Source organism: Coturnix japonica, chromosome 1 (assembly GCF_001577835.2).
Source record: "Coturnix japonica isolate 7356 chromosome 1, Coturnix japonica 2.1, whole genome shotgun sequence".
Lineage (NCBI taxonomy): Eukaryota > Metazoa > Chordata > Aves > Galliformes > Phasianidae > Coturnix > Coturnix japonica.
This window is the reverse complement of record NC_029516.1, coordinates 5,255,506-5,279,560: the sequence shown is the minus strand read 5'-3', so window position 1 is coordinate 5,279,560 and position 24,055 is coordinate 5,255,506. Positions and strand designations below refer to the sequence as shown.

At 40.2% G+C, this 24,055-nt stretch overlaps 1 protein-coding gene across 19 annotated transcripts in view; it reads right to left on the bottom strand.

The window, feature by feature from the left end:
• The window catches only part of CELF2 (CUGBP Elav-like family member 2), a 552,930-nt gene that overhangs the window by 60,915 nt on the left and 467,960 nt on the right, over window positions 1–24,055 (bottom strand). For all 19 annotated transcript variants that reach the window (XM_032441981.1, XM_032441939.1, XM_032441915.1 and 16 more), the window contains 2 exons: window positions 17,758–17,806; window positions 8,281–8,415 (listed from right to left, as the gene is read on the bottom strand). In XM_032441981.1, the coding sequence (XP_032297872.1) occupies window positions 8,281–8,415; window positions 17,758–17,806 (184 nt within the window). The remainder of the gene's footprint in view (window positions 1–8,280; window positions 8,416–17,757; window positions 17,807–24,055) is intronic.

The following is a 24,055-nucleotide window of genomic DNA, read 5'->3' as shown; positions in this document are numbered from 1 at the left end:
GCATTTATCACAATTTCTACCCAGCGGTACTGCTGTAAGTAACTTACTGAGAGATGTTGCAATTAGCAGGTCTCAAAAGAAATGTGAATCAGCAGAGAAATAAAGCTGTACTCTTCTCAAGACAAAGGAGACTGGCTCCTCCTTCCCTTAGGCTTTTTTCTCTTTTTAAGCACAAAGCTCAGCTGCTGGGGACTTTCAGTGCCCAATGATATGGCAAAACCTCCTTCCTCATCACCCAGCCCAAATTCATTTGCTTGGATCCTGTTTTCCTTTGTTACAGAGAGAAAAGACTTGTCGCTGATCTCTGCAAAGTGCTGTATAGCAAGCTACCTAGTTAAAAGAAACTTGTTCTCTGGGCAAGGGAAATGCTTGATAAATGAGGTTATGCAGCTTGAATACAAGCATTTGAAAACAGCATTCCACGGAGAAGACAGGACTGCATTTTAATTACGGTTTGCCATCCAGAAGCTATAAGGTTAGATTCCCTTGTTATCTCTGGTCAGCAAAGCATTTCCCACCAATGGACAGTGGCCATTTTCACAGTAAATACCCAATTTGCTTTAATAATCATGGTAAAGATTAAGTAGACAACTTCATTCCTAAATCATCTGATAACCTAGACTTTCAGTTATTACCATCAAGCATTCCAATCAGATGGTAGCTAATTAAGCCATATTTCCAGATGTTGTTCTAGACTAAAACGCTATGTATATTCACATTTAAAGGTTGTGGTTTCTTTTTCCAGGTACCAAACCCAAACAATCATATAAAATATTTGTATATATTATGTGTGCACATGTGTATATGTGGGAAACATGGGATCCTATGAATTTTATTGTCCATGAAAAATGGAATCCCCTCCTTCTACACAATCAGACCGCCACACTGGAGAGGAGCTAAGCCTAGATAACAGAATTCAATCCACTTCACTGCTAGACTTGCACATGCAACTGAGCTACTGAGAAAAGCTGTTCTTGGATGCTTGTATTCTCTGCCTCCTTTATGTTTTCTGTATGGGGAACACAAGCATTTTAGAAGGATGTTTTTCTTAGGCACACTGAATTTCATCAGAAGTTGGTGTTTAAGCAACCAAGTATTTCACATTTTTCAGCTAGATGAGCTTTGGCAGCCCTGAACCATCCCATACGCACCCTTGTATCTGAGGGGCTGGGAAAACATTCCCTTTTAAGCATACTTCACTCTCTATCTCATGGATCCAGGTGGTGTTTTGGGAAAATGCCAGCAGCTTTAGGACTGTAGATCACAATTATAACAGGACAAGTCTAATCAGATTCCATGCCTCGCGGTGCAAAGAAACAAGAAGGATTTCCATGGCCTCTTACCTCATCACCTGAAACACTGCATTAATTGTAATGCCATAGGCCAAGCTCTTCTGCATCAATGGCTACAAGCAAACTATTTCTGTTCTACCATATCAAGTCATGCTACTTCAATTTCTGCCTTCCTTCTGGAGCTATGGAGCTCAGACTGAGTGCGAAAACACAGAGAGGGGATATTTCTATAGCTAATGCTTTGAAATTACTTTTGTTTTGTGAAAAAGATCTCTCTGTAAATACAACCAACCTAAAAGTCACGTTCCAATTATTTATGTCCTCTGGTTTCAAAATGTCAGGGATCACTAACAGAAGCAAAAGGGATGGAAAAAGGAGGGCTAGGAGCTTTAGTTGTATCTCCAAGGCTGTGTTCTTGCCCTGTACAACAGATAAGTGGTTGACTAGGGACAGGTTTCTTCAAGTAATTTCCTCCTTTCAGGCAGAACTGGAGGGAGGCACCCAGCCCCATTACAGAGCAAATTTTGGAGTGCATTACTGCATCAGCCACCTCAGCTAAAGCAAAATCCAGGTATACTGGGTTGGTCTTCTTTGATCTCTAAAGCTAAAGAGAATTTTGAAAAGGTTTCCTTCATGAACCATGCCACCCCATTAACTAGGGTTTGATGCTTGAGCAACTGAATTATCAGAAATATTTTACAATGCCCAGCACTACCCCATTTTAGCTCCTGCTTCACTTTGTTCTTCTCATCTCAGGCTTTCATAGGCTGTTTTGAAATGTTTGCCTGTTCATGCACATAGTAACATAACATCAATACTAGACAGCTGTCAGTGAAGGAGAACATTTTAAAGGATGCAGGCCTCAAGGTGAGGGGTCTGATTTCATACCTGCACAAGAAAGCTCCCAGATAAAGCTACCAGCATCTAACAGAGCTTTTAAAGCAATATGGAATCAGGCCAAGAGTTAAAAATGGAGGTTTAAAAAACATGGTATTAGAATTCTGGAGATGAAAGAAAGGCAGAAACAATCAATTAAAATAAATAAATAAATAAATAAATCTATATACAGTGACCCCTCTGACACAGAAGGCAGCTCAGGAGATTTTCAAAGCCATCCAAGCAATTGCAGCCTGATGCATGGAGGCTGCACAGCTGGTGGTGTAATGGTTTTGCTACAACTTCTCAGTTAACCATAAATGAATTTTTTCTTCACTTTCTGCAAAGAAACAATAGTGAAAAGCTGCCAAAATACTCCTGCAAGAAGCATTTGGGATCCTCTGCATTGGATGTCGCTATGAAAAGAAAAAGATAAAGCTCAAGGAAAAGGCTATGGAAATTAAGTGTGATAAAAGTAAGTTCTGGTTGGGCAAAAATATTTCCAGCTGAGATTGTGAAGTAGATTTTCCCTTTTCTACACTGATACTACAGCACAGCCTGCAGGAAGGACCAGTGTGGGAGACAGCCTTCTACTGAAACTGATCACACAAAAATCTCTGTGGCTTACACAAATTTCAGTTACAAATGAAATCCACAGACACTTTACTACAAAGACACTGCGTTGTTAATGACTGCTGAATATACACAGTGGCAGGTCTGAGAACAAGTGCAACAACTCAGCCCAATGTAAAACATTTTGAAGAAGTCACAGTAAAGCTCTGTAGTTTATACATATTAGGCACATAACACTAACAGGCACATTCTGTAAACATGCCTGATCCCTTTAGCTTTACTGACTTTTCTTGACTGTCATCCAGATGACAGATTCTAGATAAGTTCAAGGTTTCCTCCAAGTATTTCTAATTGGACAGTCAATTAACCGCTCTGAAAAGAGCAGACGTCAGTGAATGGAATTAACAGAAACCCAGAGTCAAACGGGTACTGAAGACCACATTCTCTAACAGCCTCAGTGTCTTTCCTGCCAGAATAAAAAATAAAATAAAATCACTGGAATTATTTCATTTCAGACCTCAGTCTGGAGAAGGATCGCTGAGAAGATGCAGTAGTGGAAATCTGAGACTGAGGGTTACTGGCTATAGTCCAGCAGACACTGGTCAGCTGGATGTGTTCAATCCTTCCCAGCTCTTGAAAGGTTTCATTGGAGGAAGAAAATGAAATGCGACATAATGAGTTGAAAAACGTTACCACTTTACAGCAAAATAAATAAGGCATGGGGGTGCCTTATTTAGTAAGGAAGTAAAATATAGAGAAGTAAAAAATGCAGCACTTCCACGGTGCTCTTTTCCCATCACCTACTGATACAGAAGTCAAAAGGTGCCCCCTAACCCAGGCTGCTTCCATGGTGGCACTTCACATTACTTCAGCTCACCAAGCAGCAGTAAATACCCATACGGAAAAACAAACAGGCATGAAATCTGTCCTTCAGTGCAGCTAGCTATGATGCAAACACTAATTTTCTTCTATTCATTCATTCATTAAATCCCTAAATCTGAAAGTCATAAATGGCTTTTTTGTGACAATAAATTGCCTGACCATGGTATAATTCTCCATATCATCCTGCTCTCAAGGCAAACAAAGAAAAACAATACCCTGCAGTCACTGAGCCCAGAAACATTTACTTGTCCCGTGTGCCTGGTGATATTTTGTTATAAAATCATACAATTAGGAACCTGGGAGGTGTACGAATGTATGTTTGGGGCCTTTCCGCAATGTTCATGGTATATCCAGTCCTCTGCACACGTTATTAGCAGGTTTTCTCCAGAGCACCCTATTAACCCAGCTGACTTGTTTCTGCTATCTGTTACATAAATCTGCACTTAGCAATACAACTGAATAATCTGCTGTGCAGTGCTCCTGTGATGAAGATCAGAGGATTTTTTTTTTCATCATCATTATGGATGGTAATAATTCCTCGAGTGATACAGAGATATTGATCCACTTATCTGAAATAAATAAATAAATAGATAATTATAAAGCTTGAGGAGCGCTGCTATCCTTATTTTAAGGAATGGATAAATAGATGCTGAGAAATCAACCTACAGTCACATTACACACTAGTAGCACAGCTACAAATCAACCGGAGGTATTTCTGGCTACTTTTTGCGCAGTCCAGCTATCTGAATGCTTTCTGGACTGAATGCTGTCTGTGTTGGCATCTGTGGTCATGCAGCCATGTGCTAGAAGTCAGGAGGTCTGAAAGTTTCTTTAAGCCGTTCACAATAAGTGATTTAAAATCTTAATCATCTGAGGCAGTTCACTCCTGCTTTTTCATGATAATGAAGCTTAGCACATGATATCACAATCATGAATTTCTGTAAAGCATACTTAGCTCTTCAGAAAAAGTGCTGGATTAAACAACCCTGCAGGCTGAATCCTTCTCTTTGAATAATGAATATAGCACAGGCAGCTGCAGCTTCTTCAGATAGTCCTATGAACCCCACTAAAGCAAAGGCCAGCCTGCATGGCTGCTCGTGGCTTCTTTATCTCCACAGCCAACAGGGCTTTTTTTTTTTTTTTAAAATTTTAATTTTTATTTTTAATACTTTGCACAGCTAGGAATTATTCCTTACCAGCCAACTAATTCCACAGGGACTACCTTAGAGCCTTTGGAAGGAAGTGCCTCTTGGTGGCTGCCTACTTCTTGTAGCTGGTCAGAATATAAGAAGTTATAAACTATTATTTCTTACATGGAGGGGCAAAACCTCCCCCGAAAAAACCCAACTCAAGCACTGGGAAAAAAGAAAAGATGGCTTAAGGAAAAAAATCTCAGTAAGAAACTTCTCCACCTCTGGAGCTTTGTATCATTATTTTACTCTCGTTTTACAGACAAGTTTCAAATAGTTGACAATAGGAATTTGGAAACGAAATGCTGATGGTCCATTTTCAGTAGTGACAGCAATGGGTGCGACTTTAATAAAGTTCTGTCAGCTCTTGGCTATAAGCTACAACAGAAACAACCAGTTCAGCTCCTCACTTTATCTTAGCACTTATATTGCACTCATCACGAGTGTTACATTTCCTCTTGCTGCTGCAGGAAAGGATTTCTTCTTGCTACTGGAACCACGTGGTACCCTAAGATCCTACATCCTGCCTATGGGTTTATGCAGACTTCTATCATGCTAATGGTATGGTTGCTGTTGTAGTGCAGACCAAAAAGTCAGCTGAAAGTTTTTTACTCTCTGGTGAAAGAAAAGACAACAACAAAAATTAGCAGCACAAACCAAAATTGTTCTATTGAACACTGTAACCTCGAGCTATTCCTTGCAATTATCTGCGGGTAACGAAGATTATTTGCCTGAATCTTTCAACAAAGCTCAAAAGTTGGCACAGATACCAATGAGTATACTTTTCAAGCTCTTTTCTTCCAAGATACCATGATGTACATTCGTTATGCAACTGAAAAAGAGATGCCAAACAGAGTTTATTGGACCATATTTCCATCTCACTGCTGTGAGCACTGTGAGTTCCCGAAGGCTCTGGCATCATAAGGACAGTGTTTTCCTAAGACAGTGACTATGTCTCATCCACCCCCCTGTGTCTGGGAGGGAAACACATCCGGACTGGTGCTGGGAGAACAAACATTGTTCATGACAGAGGGAACTAACATCTTGAAAATGGTAACATGAATTAAAGCTCGTTAAGTATCAGAATTCATTACTAAGATTTAACTATATAATTCTCCTCCTTGCTTTAGCGAAGCAGCTTTTCACCCTGCACTTTTTCAGCCAAGCTCTCTCCACTGCAGATCTCCCTTAGCACTTCTCATTTCAGCTTTGCAATACCAACACTTTGCCTTCTCTCATGGCATGGTGGTTTTGTGAAGCTGATAAACATCTGCCTGAAAACCTGGTTGGTGCAGCTGAACTCATTTTCAAGTGTGAACATGGGTGTGTAGAAAGCAATTCGAGTTTAACAAGCCATGATGCATGAGGGCATGACAGAATATCAATTGTGATGGTGACCGAAATAAATCCGAGTGGCAGGGAGGATACAGCACTGCAGAGACTACTGGTGTGTGACCTACCTGCACTAAGATCTTCACCCTCCAGCAGGAGAGAGCAGCACATTAACTCTACGGTTATGCTGGCTGGCAGACAACAGTGCTCTGCCTGGTACACTGGTGACATGGCTCAAAATCTCAGCCTCTGATTATTGTGATAGTGCTATTTATGGTAGAATAAAACTACTCTACACTGTTCAATTTCATAATGATCTTTCTATGCTTGGAGTATATTCAGTGCCTAATGACTAAAAAAAATGATGCAGTGGACTTTCTACAGATCCCAGGTGAGATCCATTTCTTTGGTGGCTGATTCCAAAGAGTCAATTAACTCTTTTGGGACTCAAGACATCTCATGCCCAGATCTATGTAATTTTAGTACTTAGCACCTTTCCCAGTTGTGCCTTCCATCATCCTTTCTCTGTGCTAGTCACAAGTCAAAATAACTAAAAATCAGAACTATTTGTTTTCCCTCAGTGTAGGGTCTAGCAGATAACGACAGTACTGGACTCCATCAGTTAACATTTACTACTGAGCCACAGGAACAAACCTCAGACCTTTATCTTGGTCTTCCCCTAGGCAAAAGCCATGATCCTGATGCTGCTCTTGCCTGAAGGGACTGCTGTATGCCAGCCCCAAAAGTTTTGGGATTGCAGTCTAATCATGTACAAATGCAAATGCAGGATTTTCTTGAGGCTACCTATTTATTGCCAGAATATCCATTCAACAAGCCCTTCAGAAATGTTATAGGATATGTTTTCATTCAGTGCTGTGAAATATACAGTAATCCACTCAGCTTCCCCTGCTGAAATGTATAGGCTTTTCAAACAAGCTGGGCTGCACACAAAACCCTCTGCTTTTCAAATCTAAGCACAAATTGTTGCATGAAATAGTGAGGATTCTAGAGCCTGAAGGAAACAAGCAAATCCAGAAGAAAAAAAAACCAAACACACACATATATATCTACATTTCCATGCAAGATGGATCCAATTATTTTTTTTGTGACTTTTGAAAATGTAATAAAATGCATAAACTGTGCTTTCTACGTTTCTTTTATTTATTTCTACAGAAACAGAAGTGGTGATGTTCCTCACAGCTCCGCACTTGAAATTACTTGACTCCCTGTGCCACTATGTGATAGCAGCTTGTGCCACAGCTGCTTCCCGTGCTGAAGATGGGTCTATGCCCTATTCCACTCTGTACCACACGGTGCTGAGTTTGAGGAAAGGTTCACAGCCTGAGAATAATTTCAGGTCCACATACCATAGACTTAATACACAGTCTGCAACATCAATATACATTTATTTTTCTTCTCGATATGTTTTCAGAGAGCCTTTCCAAAAGGCACTTCTGCACTCAGAAGGGGTCACCAGCTATCGAAGCCTGTGATGCACTCCATTTCCAAGGTTCAGGTCAGCTGCTTGACCACTCTCGGTGGTGCTGTGTAACACCTCTTCCCTGGTTTTTGCTTTGTGATAGAGGCACAAGCTTTACAAGCTCTTTTAACAAACTTTTGTCAAGGTAAAGCTCTCAGGTTCAAGCTAACCTCTTTGTTTCTGAGTTTCAGCAGACCTATGTTTTGCATTGTGTTATAAAAAACACAGGAATTGAGGAGATAGTGCCATAGCGCGGGCCAGTTCCCATGACCCTGTATGTCTTCAACCAGTCATTTACAGTCCTTTTTTTCTTTTTTTGGCCTTATGGTACAAAGCAGAAATGGGGTCAGGGAAGGATCTTTGATTCTGTGAGAGCAGAAAACGGAGGGTGTTTTCTCAGGGTGCAAAGGAACCTTTCCAGCTGACAAACAGTGCGATAACACAAGTTAATATGTTGGCACCAAGACCTTTCTGACACTGGAAATAAAAGGTGATAATTTCAGTTGCTGTGAAAAGTTCATGCGGATACCTTCATCACGTGGGACGTATTACGGCGTAACCTCTAGCTGCAGACAGCGGCTGTGCCTACCCTGACTGCGACACAGAGCTCCCAATTAGCACTTAAGGAAAGAGACTTTACAGACTGCACACTCACCTCTGCTCAGCCCATCAGGTCCCCGAAGGATTCGGCATTCTTCTATCTGGCCAAACGGAGAAAACATCACCCTGATATCATTCTCATTACACTTCTTCGAAACCATTCCTATGAACAATTTTCTGTCTTCCACAGCTAGAAGATAAAAATAATGAATGAGCAAAGGCCATTTCATCTTTTTCCTGTGATCAATGCTTCATTACCACATCAAACCGAGCTCCAGTCATGTGAGTCTGGCTCTGTAACTGAAGACAAGTCCTAAGGCAAACACTTTATACTTACAACATCCCTTCCCCCCCTCCAGCCCCCACCCCAAATCTCTCATTTTTCTTTCTCTCTCTCCATTTTTTAATTTTTTTTTAGTGGTGGTTGCTGTTTATATAACAGATTAATTGGCTGCCTTCGTCATTCTGCATATGTCTCCTCATCGCTGCTTTTAAGAGAAAAGCATCCTCTGCTAGAAAGAGTAAAAATATCTTTGCATAGATTTTAATTCAGATAAATTCCCTCACCTCCCTCATGTATGAAAGAAATCATGACAGGGGTGAGGGTAAAGAGGGGATTGTGCACGTAATGATATGAGCTAATGAAAAATATTCCTGAGAAATGTTTTGAGAGAGAGGCTCCTATCTTTGCTTTCAATTTCATCCAACTTAATACATGGCACTCAAAAGGCAGATGTGTAACCACTGCTCTGGAAAAGGAATGCATTACATTTTCCTGCATTCTTCAGAGTGACACTGTCCTCTACCCTCCAAGGGGACACAAGGCATATTCTAGGACAGCACTTCATCAAGGAGGCTGCACAGTGCTTTCCAACAAGCAACCCCCTTGATCTGTAATGATGCTGAGTTTGCATGAAAAAATAACACATGAAAAAGGTGTTTTACCTGAATTATTGGTAGAATATTTTCTCTCTGTACTGTCACCCAAACCAGTACAAGCTAAACTGCAGTGGCAGGACTTGCTGGTCCTCTTAATCAAACCCAAATGTACAGGTCTAAAGATGCAGACTCTTGTCAAAAATGAAATAGGTCATCAAAACTTAATGCACCCTGGAAAGACTTAAAATGTTAACACACCATCCCATCTATATTAAATCCCAAATCTAAGTGCTTATTATACAGCATATACACCAGTGCTTTCTTCTTCTCTTGAAATGGCATGTAAATCCAATTCACTGTTAATGAACAGACTGTCAGAGTTTGCAGGGATGCAAAGAAAGAAGGAAAGCTTTACTCTAGAGAGTCTGCAGTGCACTTACTTATTTCTATTATTGTGCAAATTATTTTTGTAATGAAGTATTTTCATTTCTGGGCCTACCAAAAAAAAAGAAAAATAAAAATGAATCTTCCTCTGCTCCCCAACCTGTTCTCCTTGTATTAGTGTGTTTGTCAAATGGAAGAAACTGCAGCTGAGGAAGAAGAAACTGCATCTATTTTCATAGGATTTTATTCGTGTTATACTTCAACACTTTAAGTGCATTTAATAATTTCAACAATAAAAGGAAGAGGTTCATGTTTATTGATCACAAGAGAGGTGTATGAAGTAATTTTTCCTTAGAATGGCTGAATTTTAAAAAAATATTTGTAGCTTTTATGCAAGCAAGCATTGAGACCATGCATTTTTCAGAATCCAAAAGACCAGCCCCTACATTCTCAGCCTCTCACTCAAGAAGCCTGCAAGGAAACTGGTGTGAATTTAGTACCCAGGAGAAGTTGTTTTTCTCAGCAGATTCTTCAAGTCTCAACATTTTCATTCACACTTTACTTTGGGGTTCCACTGTCAGGTTAACCTTTTAGGAAGAGCTAACAGATGATGAATGTAACAGGATGAACCAGGTATGCGCACACCAGAAGCTGAATCATGGGGCTGCAAATAAGACATGCAAGTTGGGATCCATATATATGCATGTCTTTCAATGAAACTTTACACCTGATTCATAATACATAATTACTATTGGTATTATAGATAATTATGTTGAGGATGGTGGAACTGAACTGGTTTGCTTGCAGCCATAAGGAGAGTCTCGGTACTTTGATAGTGAGAAGGTGCTTATAAGTTGGCTGCTTAAAATGCCCATATTTACTTGACTGATCTCTTTAAGGAAGGTCCCTGGACAGCTTGGGCTGAATTGAATTTTAAGGATTTCTTATACTACCAACTGAGGCCAGGTCTGGGGAAATCCAGGCACAAACAGTGCCTTCTGTTCTGCCTTTTGGATCTCTTAACAGAAGCCTGTGTCTTTTAGTAGCCACACAGTTAAAATTTGAGTCAATTTTAGACTTGAAGTCCAATGCAGATCTTCTCAAAGAGTGATTGGATCCCAGTGTTCTCTTAGAATTATATTCAGGCAGAGCTGGACAAATATGTGCAATGTGGTCGCAAAGTAAGGAGCTGAGGGTCCTGCTTGGGTGCAAGGACAAAAAAACAAATTAAAAAAATTCATAGAGACTCGAAATTAAGGAGAGATTTTTCCCCCTGCATTACAAGCAAGAAGAAGCTGTCACGGTGCCAAGGAGCTCCTCTTCTTTTCCCCCCTCCAAAGTAAATGGGAAGGCTTTGTTTTAATTTTCCAAAGAGTAACAGAGAACGTAACTCCCCACCAGCCTCCTTCAGTATCACTAGTAAACCCATAAGTACACTGTTGAACTAAGACGATTTGCAGGTTTTCAGCTTCAGGGTGATTTTACAGTAAATTAAACATCCAGCTCCCGTGTACTTTACATTGCAAAAATGCAGATTTCAGAAAGAATGCTCAGAGTACAGAAAACATATTGATATGATAACGTGCCCTGCATTTGGTGCTATTAGTCAGTGCTGATCAGCACTGAAGCTTAAGAAAATTGCTATTCTGTTTTGGCCAGGGGCCCAGCATAAAAAACATTTAAAGGGACAACTGTCGGCATCAAAATGACATGTTTTCACTCCACCTCATGGAACATCTGATATTATTAGGCTGACATAGTTTTAAACTATATATTCTCACATGGAGAAAGGAATGCTTTTTTAGCTGCACATGACTGGCTGTCAGAATTTGTTTCTGCATCCTTGGTCAGCCACTTCTCTCCCCTTTCTTCCTAAAACGAATACTTCCCTGTCTTGCAGGTGTGGTGTGAGAATAAAACAGAGAAAGGATTGAAAGAAGAATGGGTCAAGTGTATTCTGAGCATGTTGCCTTGCCTGTGCACACTGTGTTGAACCCATAGACTATACAGTTAGCTCATCAAGTCCATGGAAGGCAGCAAAGCATGGAGATTAGAAACGTGCTACTCACTGCTGGCTGGAGAAGACACAGCAGTTTCTGAAGCTATTTCCCCTATATTTACTCACTTAAAATTAAAGCTTCTAGTCCTAGTCTCAGCTAAAATGTGTTCTATTGCTACCAGTGTCAAGAGATCAGCTCCCCCAAAGTCTCTTCCCACAGCAAGGCAGGATGACTTGTTTCACGGGAGCCTACCATTAGCCTACCATGAAGGGCTTTAACCCTTCAGCTGACTCCCAACCCTAACATACACATCCTCAGCTCTGGCCTCGGGGAAGGAAGGAATACTCACACACAATGATGATTTCAATAATTAAAAATCTTGAAAATAAATGCAATTTATTTATTTATTTATTTATTTAATTTTTATTTTTTGGCAATCATTTGATATCACCACATTTCTTATTCTTCTCAGAGGTCTACTTGTACCTTCTGGCTGTTTCACACCTCTCTGGTGATGCAAAGTAGAGCCCACTGGCCATAGCAGAGAGTACGATGAGATGGCTGAGTGCTCTGCACTGATGGAGCAGAAACAGTAAGAAGGTGACAGTGAACAAGGCCTGAAGTTCCAGTTACATGAAGGTGTGAAACTGCTGAGCATTCTGATCAAATAATTATGGGATTCACCTCTGATCCATCCAGACACACAGTGAATGCAGGTCAGCTATACTACCTGAGCAGTTAGTGTGACATAAGCAGTGCTGCATCTGGGGTGGGACTTTTGCAGGCTTTGAGGTGAGATTCTGAATGAAGGAATCCTGTGTGACAAATGGCAGAAATCTTTTTTAAATGCAGACAAGTTGTTTTCTTAGCTCCATTAAGACTCGTTCTATGGTGACTTGCAAAGGTGTCTTGCTAATATGCTTGAAGAGAGTTATGGCAGCCATCAGGAGCTGGCAGATATCAAGTCTGCTTCTGCTCACAGGGCTACTTTCAAACCAGAGCCTCCTGCCTTTTGACAGCACTACATTCCACTTGCAGAATAACAGCAGCTTTACTCCATTTGCTCCATTAATAAGCATTTTGCCTGAGCAGATCACTCCCCATTTCAACAGTTAGCGGCTCAGTGTCTGGATGGAGATCAGTGATGAGTGGTGTCCCACCAGTGTCAGTGCTAGGACTGATATTCTTCAATATCTTCATCAATGACTTTGGCAGTGGGGTCAAGTGTACCCTCAACAAATTTGCTGATGACATGAAGCTGTGGGGAGCAGTCAAGACACCAGAGGGATGGGATGCCATTCAGAAGGACCTAGGCAGGCTTGAACAGTGGGCCCAGGTGAACCTCATGAAGTTCAACAGATCCAAATGTGAGATCTTGCACCTGGGTCAAGGAAACCCTCACTACCAACACAACCTGGGGGATGAAAGGATTGAGTGCAACCCTGCTGAAAAAGATCTGGAGGTACTGGTGGATATGAAGCTGGACATGAGCCAGCAATGTTTCCTCAGCCCAGAAAGACAACTGTATCCTGGGCTGCATCAAAAGAAGCATGGCCAGCAGGGCAAGGAGGTGATCCTGCTCCTCTGCTCTGTGCTGGTGAGGGAGTACTGCATCCAGATGGGGAGTCCTCAGTACAGGAGAGACATGGAGTTGCTGGACTGCATCCAGAGAAGGGCCACAAAAATAATCCAAGGCATGGAACACTTCTCATATGAGTACAAGCTGAGAGAGCTGGGGCTGTTCAGTTAGTAGAAGAGAAGGCTGCAAAGTGACCTGAGAGCAGACATTCAATACATAAATGGGAGCTACACGAAACAAAGGGACAGACTATCTAGCAAGGTCTGTGGTAAAAAGACAAGAGGAAATGGCTTCAGGCTTAAAGAGGGTAGATTTAGGTTGGATATAAAGAAAAAGTCTTCTACAGTGAGGGTAGTGAGGCACTTGAACAGGCTGCCTAGAGATGAGATTGATGCCCCATCCCTGGAAACTTCCAAGGTGAGTCTGGATCAGGCCCTGGACAACCTGTTTTAGCTCCGCATGTCCCTGTTCACTGCAGAGAAGTTGGACCAGATGACCTTTAAAGGTCCCTTCCTACTAAGGATTCTATGATTCTATGATTTCAGAGTTTGCAGTTTATATTAGATCAGTTGTGCTAACTTGGGAGAATAAAGGAATAGGGATATTTCCTGCATGGTACAAAAGAATTAAATCCTGTAATAATAATAGGAAATCTCTCCTATGACTGCGGAAACTTTTCTTCCATCTTAAACACCAAAAATTTTGTCCTGAAAAATCAGTTACATACCTCATACAGCTGGTGATATGCCTGTCCATGACAGAGGGCTGGAACTAGACAATCTTTAATGTACCTTCCAACCCAAGGCATTACATAATTCTATTGCATGATTATACAGTCCGCTTATTACACATTGTGAGGGCTTCAGTCAGTTAAAGAGCATGTTTTCTATCCAGAAGTTGCCTCTCTTTTGAGCAAATCATGAAATAGTTAATTATGTGGAAAGGGTTAGATATATATATTTTTTACCCAGAAGGGAAGAGGGAAAAACAGACTTTTTATCCCTACTTGTAAGCCTGTGAAAAACCCTTATGCACAATCTGTCAAAGTCACACCTGGATCTGGAGCTGCCTGCATTAATTATCAACTTTTCTATGTGTTAGTGCTAACATATGGCATTTAATTACTCCCTCCAAACCGGCAAAGTCATGCCATGTAGAATTTCAAAATTATTTCTTCAGGTTTTCACTAATAAAATAAGTAAAAATAAATGATACGATCACACGATTAACTCTCTGCCTTTTTTCTTTCCTGCTTACTTTCTTTTTTTTTTTTTTAATGATAAATTTTGTAATTTTCCCACAAGTGTTGAAGTGCTGATCCATTTGAGACTATTTTGTCTGCAGGATATGTGCCCAATAGTATTAACAGTATTCAAATGCTGATCCAAAAAACATTTAAGCGTTTCCTAACTAGAAGCATGTTACTGGCCACTGACATCTAAAAGCCAAGCACGTATGTAGGTGTTTTTCATATTAGAATGCAGATATTCTTTCCTTTTTGAAAAATAAAAAATATCCTTAAGCAGCCAAGTATTGTGAGTGATTAACAGTTAAGATTAATCTATCAATAGTGGAGTCTTTGAAATACTGAAGCCATATTTTTCTGGTAGGTATTCCTTAACTGAAAGTTTGTAGGTGGGTCAAGCAGTATAAAGCTGATCAGAGACGATGCGATGGGTGAGAAGCACAGGACACGCTACAAATTTAATCATCTGAAAATGTTACATTTCTCAACAAGGAAAGCCTTTTCAGAATCCTCCAGGGCAAACAAACTAATTAGATCTAAAGGAAAGTCTTCCTCCATCAACTCCACCTGCTAAAAGCTCAGTGGAACTATTAAGCTTTGCTTCATCTGCATGAGCAGAGATGACTCAGATACATAAGCTACCATTCTCCACCTTCACTCCTCAATGCAGGGAAGGAACGGGGATGACTACATGGATCCATCAGCCACATAAATCCTACCCAGAAGAAAACTCATCTTCAGGTTGCTAATAAAGTCCCAATACTGCAAAAGAACCCACACACTTAGTCAAACATGCAGAAGATGCCTGTTCTAAATTCCTCTCCCTGTTTCCATACGGTAAACTTGGCCTTTTGTGCTAAGGTGTGGGTTAATAAATTGATCTAATAAAAACAGGAACAGTGATGAGGAATGAGGGAGCATTTCCACTTAGCACTCCTGGCCTTGGATGTTCATTACAATCTTTTTGCAAGTGATTCAGGATGTACAGCAGGCACCTTATCACCCAGAAAATTGTTCTCTTTGAAAACCTCAGCAAGCTGAATGACAGGTACCTCCTTCTTGTCTGTGGAAATTGAACATAGCTATCTAGTCTTCCAGAAATGTGTGTGTGATCTCAGAATTGCAACAAGTGTTCACCCTCTTTCACATATCTTTCTTCAAGTTATTTGAACAAAATAGTTAATTTAACCTCTCTGAAACATGAAAACACTACTTAACCTGTAAATTGTAGTGGGTTCCCCCATTATGCAGAAATCAAAGTGTTTCAAGCATTTCTAAAAAGCTCGAATGCTACGGATCATGAAAACTAAGATACTTTCTTTTCCCCTTTGAACTTACCAGTCTTGTTGAAGGTTTGAACTGCTTATCACTTTGCTATTTGGCAGATAACCTGGCAGATAATGTATCTCAGATGGATAGCCTGAAGCATATGACAAACATATGCCACACAGGCCTCCACATCCTCCAAGATTACAAACTCTCACCTCCTCCATGGATCCCACTCCTACGCCCTGTCCTTTTGAGAAGCTGCGCTGCTGTTCCCATCATCATGGTGTTAGTTCACCGTCTGTTTCCCCAGTCAACAGAAGAGTTCATCTCCCCCAGAAAATGCCTATCAGAAGCAGATATGCTCTCCAGAAGTCTAAATTTAAAAAGGTATTTGATCTGACAATGCTGATTATCTTTTATTTGTTGATGTGTTTTTCTTAAAATACAAAGAAAGTCAAGAAAAAAAACAACAAAATTCCAGTCCCTCATGATTTTTATGCTAGAGATGGGGAGAGGTGCAAGACAATACTCTGAAGATTAATAATCCCACAGTGCAGACAGGAGTATCACGAAGATAACCTTGGTCTAACAGCAGTAGCAAGGGGCTAATGTACACTGCTTTGTAAGTACAGCAGAGCAGGACAGGACTTGCACAATTCCCCACAATACTTTGCTGATATGTTCAATCTTCTGTAGGAAGAAAAATGTGGAATGAGCTAGTAATTCTTTTGGAGTTTACTTTGACCCATTGGCTCTTAGGTTTCTAACTTGCCAAGGTACTTGAGGTGAAATCTGTTCTTGAAAGAAGAATCCATAGAGGTTATAAGGAGCTCTGTTTTCCCTAAAGGAAAACTTTGCCCACTCTAAGTGCAATAAATACCATGGAATGAGATTTTGATTCCCACAGCAACCATCTCACTTGCTAGAGTGAGGCCTGAAAAGTTTGGTCCTCCTTTGCCTCTTTTCTGAGCATTCAAAAACAGCAACTAATTTTTGCTAAAACTATTTGTGGACAACTCAAGAGAGAGAACATCACTCCTTTGCATACAGATGATGGCTCCAATCTCTCATGTTTGTGGCCAGTTTTGTTTTGAAAGTTGTCATATAGGACAGCTAGTATCGTGTGAAGTTTTAATTTCTTTCCAAACTTTGTAATCCTTGGAGAAGTCTGAAAATGGGATGCACTACAATTAGCACAAAAGAAACCTTAAAAAAGCCTTGCGGAGAGATTTAGAGCCCAATCATAATTTACATTTGCAGGTATGTAGATCTCTAAGTGCACGGCTTCTGCCCTGATTACTAATTAATGAGGTGCAAAGATGCCTGTTGGAGGAACCAGCTCTGATTATGTGGGCCTTATGGGAAAAAGAAGCTCTTGCAATCTAAGAAGGCAGATGATATCTTTAACATATATTTTAGAAAATTACAGGAACAAATCAAGGGGCAAAATATACATGTATATATTTTTAAAGAATCACACACAGTCAGGCTGCGTTACCACCCGATTATCTTATTTCCTTGAATACAAACCTGGCATGTTTAACAGATTTAGTATGCTGTCTATTTTGCATGTCATATACATCCACTTAGGCAGTAACCCAGTATTCTGAATGGATATTACTGTCATTATGGCATTCATTTTACAATCGTTGAGAGGAATAAGCATACAGAGAGATGCAAGGTAGGTTTCCCAGTTCAGAACTAAGCATATCAGTTAAACCTAAATTTGGTTCATATTCAGAAAAGCATCATTCTATAAAAAGCAGGTTTAGGCAAATGTTTAAGGTCCATCAGCTGCTTATACTAACATTAGAATGTTTTTGGTTTTTTTTAATCCTTTTTGCTATTAAAATTTCATCTCCACCTCACCAATATCAGGTGCTTTTGGATCACTTCACTGTCAGAACACAAGTGAAAGAAGTTTATAGCACGGTAGGCCACGACATACAGCAGATACAAAGAGAGACTGTTTTTCAGAACATTTCCTTCCTTCTTTAAAGCTGAAGATAAATGGGAGTTGAGAATAGGTCAGCATCTTTCCTGATCTGTCAGATGTAGCGAAACAGCCTCATATAATTTTCACCACACAAGGAATAAAGCAAAAAGTCTCACAACATTTTGTTTTCTTTAGTGAAAAGAGATCCACAATTACGTACAAATAAATTAAGCACATACCATTGGACTTTTCACTATCTGCAGGTTTCATCTGAATAGGATGATGCATCTAAAAACAAAAATGAAAAAGAGTAAGGCAGGTTGGATAGTCATAAAAATCAAGAATCATGGTTTTAATGAGGGGCTAAAAGGATACATGGTCAATATTAAACACATTGCAATGGTATAAATTCAAAATGACACCATATAATAGGCTTTTAAGAAAAAAAATGGTAAAGGAGCATTTTATAACGAGGAAGATTAAAAAAAATAGATCATTGTGCCCACAGGACTCATATAAAACTTTAATTTGTTGTATCTAGTTTCAGAAGACCTCTAAAGTTACAGCTCTCATTACTTTATGGCATGCTTGGTTTCTGTTTTACCAGCTCTACCACTGCTGAGGCTGAGATGCAACTTCCAAGTAACTGAAGAGCTATCAAGCACTTCAAATATACACAGAGGACTTTAGGTTGACAAATGAACTTTGCATGTAATTAAAAAAAACACGTGCTGATTCTTCCAGGTCTGAAGAGGAAGAATTGTATCTCTTCTAATAGCTTGCTATAGATATTTAATATATTTTTTTCTTTTTCTTTTTTTTTTTTCTTTTCTTTTTTTTTCTTTTTTTTTTTTTGAGAGTAAATTGCACGTTCATTCATAAAGCTTCCATTGCAGCACAGTACAATTCTGTCTTCTGTTAAAAAAAAAAACAACATGAAGAATTCTAACATTTCCTCTTTTTCTATCTTTTCCTCCATTTGTTTCCTTTATACTGTAAATGAAATCAATTCCCATGTGTAGTGTGCTGTGCTGGACAACTCATGACATCCAACCTTCACACACTTGATGTGGTGTTTGTTTCACTCTCATTGCTAAGTGATGCTTCCCTCCACTTTCAATTGCTGGCAGCTCCAATAGACTTTTCACCAACAGTGTTTTCAGTGACACTGACACAACAACAGATGAGTCCTCTCTGATTAGAGGGCGATTTCTACTGGACATTGGTTATGGCTACGTGTCCAGTGTGATGGACTCATGGAAATTTTGCTATAGTCTCTCAGATACCTTCAGAATGGACCCTGCATTGTGTTTCAATGTGGGAGATGGTTAGGCTTGGAAAAAACCCAACTCTTACTTTCTTCTGCAGAGCTCTACAGAACTGCTAGTCTTTGACTGCACAAACCTTAAGGCAGTACTGAGGCTGCTGTCTTTTCTCTCTTCAGAAATTCTTTTCCATTTCACCTAAGCATGTAAAAAAATCTATGCTCCTTCTGTTTTTGTAACATCCTTCAGTGCAGTAAAGCTGAGCATTGCCTGAAAATGTCAGTGGCAATTCTGTATTTTTTATAAAAGAGTATCATGACAAACTTGATGTTGGAAAACAAAAACAGCTGAGCATGAGCATCCATGCACTCATATCAAATGCACTTTCAAAGCACCACAGAAAACCACATCTACATTGCTTTTGGTGGAGTCACTTAACCTCCAGGGACATAGTTGCTGGATTCTTTAGTAAACATAAAATATTGCTGTGAATATCTTTGTAAGATTTATTCAAAATCCATAATGCTCTCTGCCCCTACAAATCAACGTATTCCTCGTGCTGCTTGCAAAACTCTCTACTGTGCCCTAAGGAAAAAGACAAAGCCACAAGGTTGATGTAGTCACCAGGATGCATAAATTTGCTTCAATTTTAACAGTTCTGCTCTCCTTGAATCATTTGTTTCCCAAACGGACTTAAGTAGCCCTGCACTTGTCTGCCACCAGTCTTATTTGATCTAATTTATAGAAAAAAAGGGAACTCAGATTGTACTCTAGTTTTAACTAGTGCTTAACATTTATCCTGGCATCAGCAATACGCAGGGCACTGCAGGAGACCTTAAATTCATGGAATGTGAGGCGCTATGTCCACTGAGAAAACAAAAGCTGAAAGAAGGTGCCACTTGCTGCAGTGAGCCCATTGCTGGTACGTTTCTGCAGAACCAAGGAAAGTTGAAGAAATCAAGGAAATAAAATGGAGTTGCTCAGATGCATGTAAGAAGATGCAATTAAGAGCAGCAAATAAATTAAAAATGAGGTAGTTAGACATGCCTCCTGATACTGGAGGCTCAGAAGGATGTAGGATAATTTCCAGTGACTACTAGAAACATCGCTTCTTCGTTCACTGTAAATTTGGGAATATGAAAGCTATAGAAAAGAAATCCACTCAAATCCAGGCCTTAGATAGAATCTGTCACTCTGCATACCTGCATTTTATGCCCCTAAGCAGACAGACTTTAGAGAAATGCACTTTTAACAATGCTAACAATCTTTTGCTTTTCAAACCACCTGAGCTGGGGGTCTTTGGGCCAAATTCATGTGCACGGGTTATTCCTGCAGTACAATGGTTACTATGCAAAGATCAGCGTTACCTGGCAAGCACAGTTACCACATCAGAAATTATCCTCTTCTGTTTTGCATAATTACTTCAAGTTCATTAAATCAGTAAGCTGATACATTTGCAAGGAAAGAAGGAAGATTTAACAAGATGTTTCAACTGGACATTGACTTGATTTCAGAGGTTCCTGCTAAAAAACCATGGTCCAAATTCTCACCAGTAAGCCTATGTCAGGAGGAATGCCACTGTGCTTAACAGAATTATAGCAGTGCAAAACTAATAAAAGATTCAGGTCAGGCCTGAAGGGTTTAAACCGCAGAATACCCATGGTAAAATGGATGTGATACACAAACATGGCTTCAGTCAAGAAGAAGGTGGAAAAATATGTTACTGACAGTTTGATAACATGAGAGGGCTCATGTTGAAGCTTGTTTAACCCTGACCATCACCAATTGATATATTAACAACCTTTAACACTAGATTCAATAAAACATGCCATTTATAACCTGAAATGGGTTTTACAGAGTCACTGGTTCGCATCTCATTATTGAACTCATTGCTGACCTCTAGAGACAAGTGCCGTGACAATACATATTATAAGCACTCTAGCCATAAAATATTTAAAAGTAGGTGTTGAGAAAAGAAAAAAGAAAAGAGAGAAAAAGAAAAAAGGAGAAGACAAAATAAGAAAAGGAAAGAAAGGAAAGGAAAGGAAAGGAAAGGAAAGGAAAGGAAAGGAAAGGAAAGGAAAGGAAAGGAAAGGAAAGGAAAGGAAAGGAAANGAAAGGAAAGGAAAGGAAAGGAAAGGAAAGGAAAGGAAAGGAAAGGAAAGGAAAGGAAAGGAAAGGAAAGGAAAGGAAAGGAAAAGAAAGGAAAGGAAAGAAAAGGAAATGGAGGGGAGGGGAGGGAAAAGAATCACAAGGTGTGCAGTGAGTAAGAAAATTAAAGGGGCTGAAACAATGGCTAAAAGGGTACTATTCTTTCACTCTACATTGAGCAAAAGAGAAAATAATCTGCGCGTTTTATATCTTGCTTGTATAACTGTAGGCTATAAAATAATAAAATAGCTGTGCCTTCTCAGCCCCTCCAAAAGATTATAGAAGATATAAACCTGTTTCAAATTAGATGCCACCCACTAGAATCATGTCATCTTCTGAAATGAAGGATTTCATGTCTTATCAGAAAGCTGTTATTGTAGCTATACATCACAAAGCTGTACACTTATGGATCTCAAGGTAAATGATTTCTCAGTGTGTCATGTTTTCATTAAAAAAAATAAAAATAAAAAAAAAAATCCAAAACCCAAAATCCAACAGGAAGTGTTTATTTCTGTGTTTGAAGAAAGCTTTGCTTATCAAAATACAGCATGTGAGAATGCGTAATTGCAATTAGCAAATAGGGAAAAGTGAGAAAACTAACTGCAGCAAATAGACATGAACATCTTCAGGAACTCAGACCCAACAATGGAAGAGAAAAGCACAGCTCTCAGGCAAACTCTTTTTAGGAGTGACCAGCTTCCCCTGAAAGCACTGTGCATGGGGCTATCGCATCCCAGCTGGAGAACATGCTGCAAGGAATTTCTCCTTGGCCACTTGTTAGAGAGCTCTACTGGATGCAGTCGAACACCCAGTAACAGCACAGCCCAGCTTTCCTCTGCCCTGTTTCAGAACAGAGTGGGCAGATGCCTTGGCTAAGCCTGGCAGTGCCTTGGTGCAGCACCAGCAGTGAGAGGCTCCATGTGAGGCTGGTGCAATAATGGAGGTCATGTGAAGCCCAAGGCCATGCATATCACCACTGCTGCATGGACTCACCCCAATCTGGGGTGTTGGTATGGCTCACAGGGTAACCAAAATTCGAAAGGGAAAGAAAAAGTTGTAAAGCATGAAATCTTGATAGGAAAAAAACCTGAAATTCACCCAGTGGCTACGTCCAGCACAGCAGCTGAACCAGTCTATGGCCTACAACTATAATTGAGGACTTATATATACTTTTTCCACCTCTTTCTGAATACATATCACTGTCCGTAAATGTAAATTCATTAGAGAAGAAAACCAAAACAGAGCAAAACAAAAACCAAAAGAAGGCATGGATCCTCTCCAGCTTCACAGCCTCACCATCATCTTTTGAACAACAATAATGCTACCTATTTGCATTCTTGTCAAAATCATGTGACATCTGCATGGGAGAAAACAAGCCAGCTAAGAGCCTATTTCTGGCAAAAATATTGCAAGGAAATTAGATTAACCTGGGTGGAATTCTATCTGGGAATTTGGAGTCTGTCGTGGTGATTAAGTCATCATTTCTGTCAGATTACTCTAATCGGCTGTCAAATATGATTCCACAACCCCATCTGTAACTTGGCATCCTCGTTATTCAGCCGATGTTACCTTCTGTATACAAAACAAACACCAAACAAGGAGGTGTGTGCAGCCTAGCATTTAGCAGAGTCATTAGCTGTGATTACTATTGTGTGCTTTCACGTTGCACAACAACATCAGCTTACAGCTCATTTTATTTATTCAGAGGATGTTGGGAATCAGGTGCAATCTTAAGCACCAAGCTCTTGGGGTGAGTTGGGAAGAATTCTACCCAGGAAGGCCATCACTGGCAAGGACTGAGCCACCACCATCTTACCAGAGATTGCCTAAATCTCATTTTCCAGTTGTCAATATGCTTAGTGGAAGAATGGGCACCTGCTTTCCACTCATTTCCTAAGGGGAAATGGGCACTCAGATGTTCTAGGCAGGCCAAAGGCTCCCTGCGAACAGCACTTGATGTGAGACAAGTGAGGTTTGTAAGCTGTGGAAGTCAACGCTTTAAATTATCTGCAGTTGGTGTAATGAGAGGTATTTTGTTATTTATGTGAGTATGGCTGTCTTACACAGGACGGTGATGATTTAAGATCGGGAAATACCTTTAAGTGAAATAAAAGGAGCAGACGGGCTCGGTTTGCTGCAGCTGTGTTGACTCTGAAATTTCAGTACCCTCAGCACCTCAGAAAATCTGGCCACGTAATTAGACTATGAAAAATCAGTATTTTACAATCCATTACAACAACACCTTCATGCATGATTAGCGCACCTATTAGCAGATTTGATTATCTATTCCTGCCACTGCAGACTGCACAGGCCAGCTCGCTTGCATCATTCCAGATGCCTCAAGAGAAGAAAAGCCCTGATCAAGAAAGGACTCTGGAGGAACATAAACCTGCCTGCACCTTTACCAGTGCCTTAGCACTTCATTCATTATCATGACCTAAAAGTTGTTTGAACAACAAGGGAACCTAGAGAGTATGTGGGGAGGATGCCAATAACAACTCCACACTGAAGTTGTCTGACATTTCCTCTTGCCAGCCTCTACAGAGCTCGAGATTTCTGGAGCCCTTAGCCCTTTCCAGACCTGTCCACTTCTTCTCTTCTCTGCTATCTGCTATGGCTGTATGTGTCTAGCTGTGACCTAGCTCAGTTTGTCCCTTACCTGCCACAGACACAGACCACATCACAGACCACAAACACAACACAAGCTCAACCTTCTACCAAGCTGAGGGTAAATTTGAAGTACTTGGATGATTTAACTCAAACCATACAACCTGCAACAAGATTTTTTTTGAACCAGTAGGAAAATGAATGCTAAAGAAAATAAGAAGGAGCATCAGAGACAAGCTAAGGGCACAGGGAAAGAAAAGTGACTGAAGAGGCACCAGCACTGAAGAGGATGGAAAAACTCTAGGCTAGAAATGAGTACAAAAACTTCTCCAGGTTGATCCAATTAGTGCATACAGCTGAATTAGACCAATAATGCAAGGAAACTGAGAAGCCTCATCTCTACCTGCCACTTTCCTGTACACCTTCATTAAATCTGGAGGTCAGAAAGGAAAGTACAAACCTATCAAAAAACTGAGGGAAAAAGGAAAAATGGTTCACAAGCACCAGAAAATTA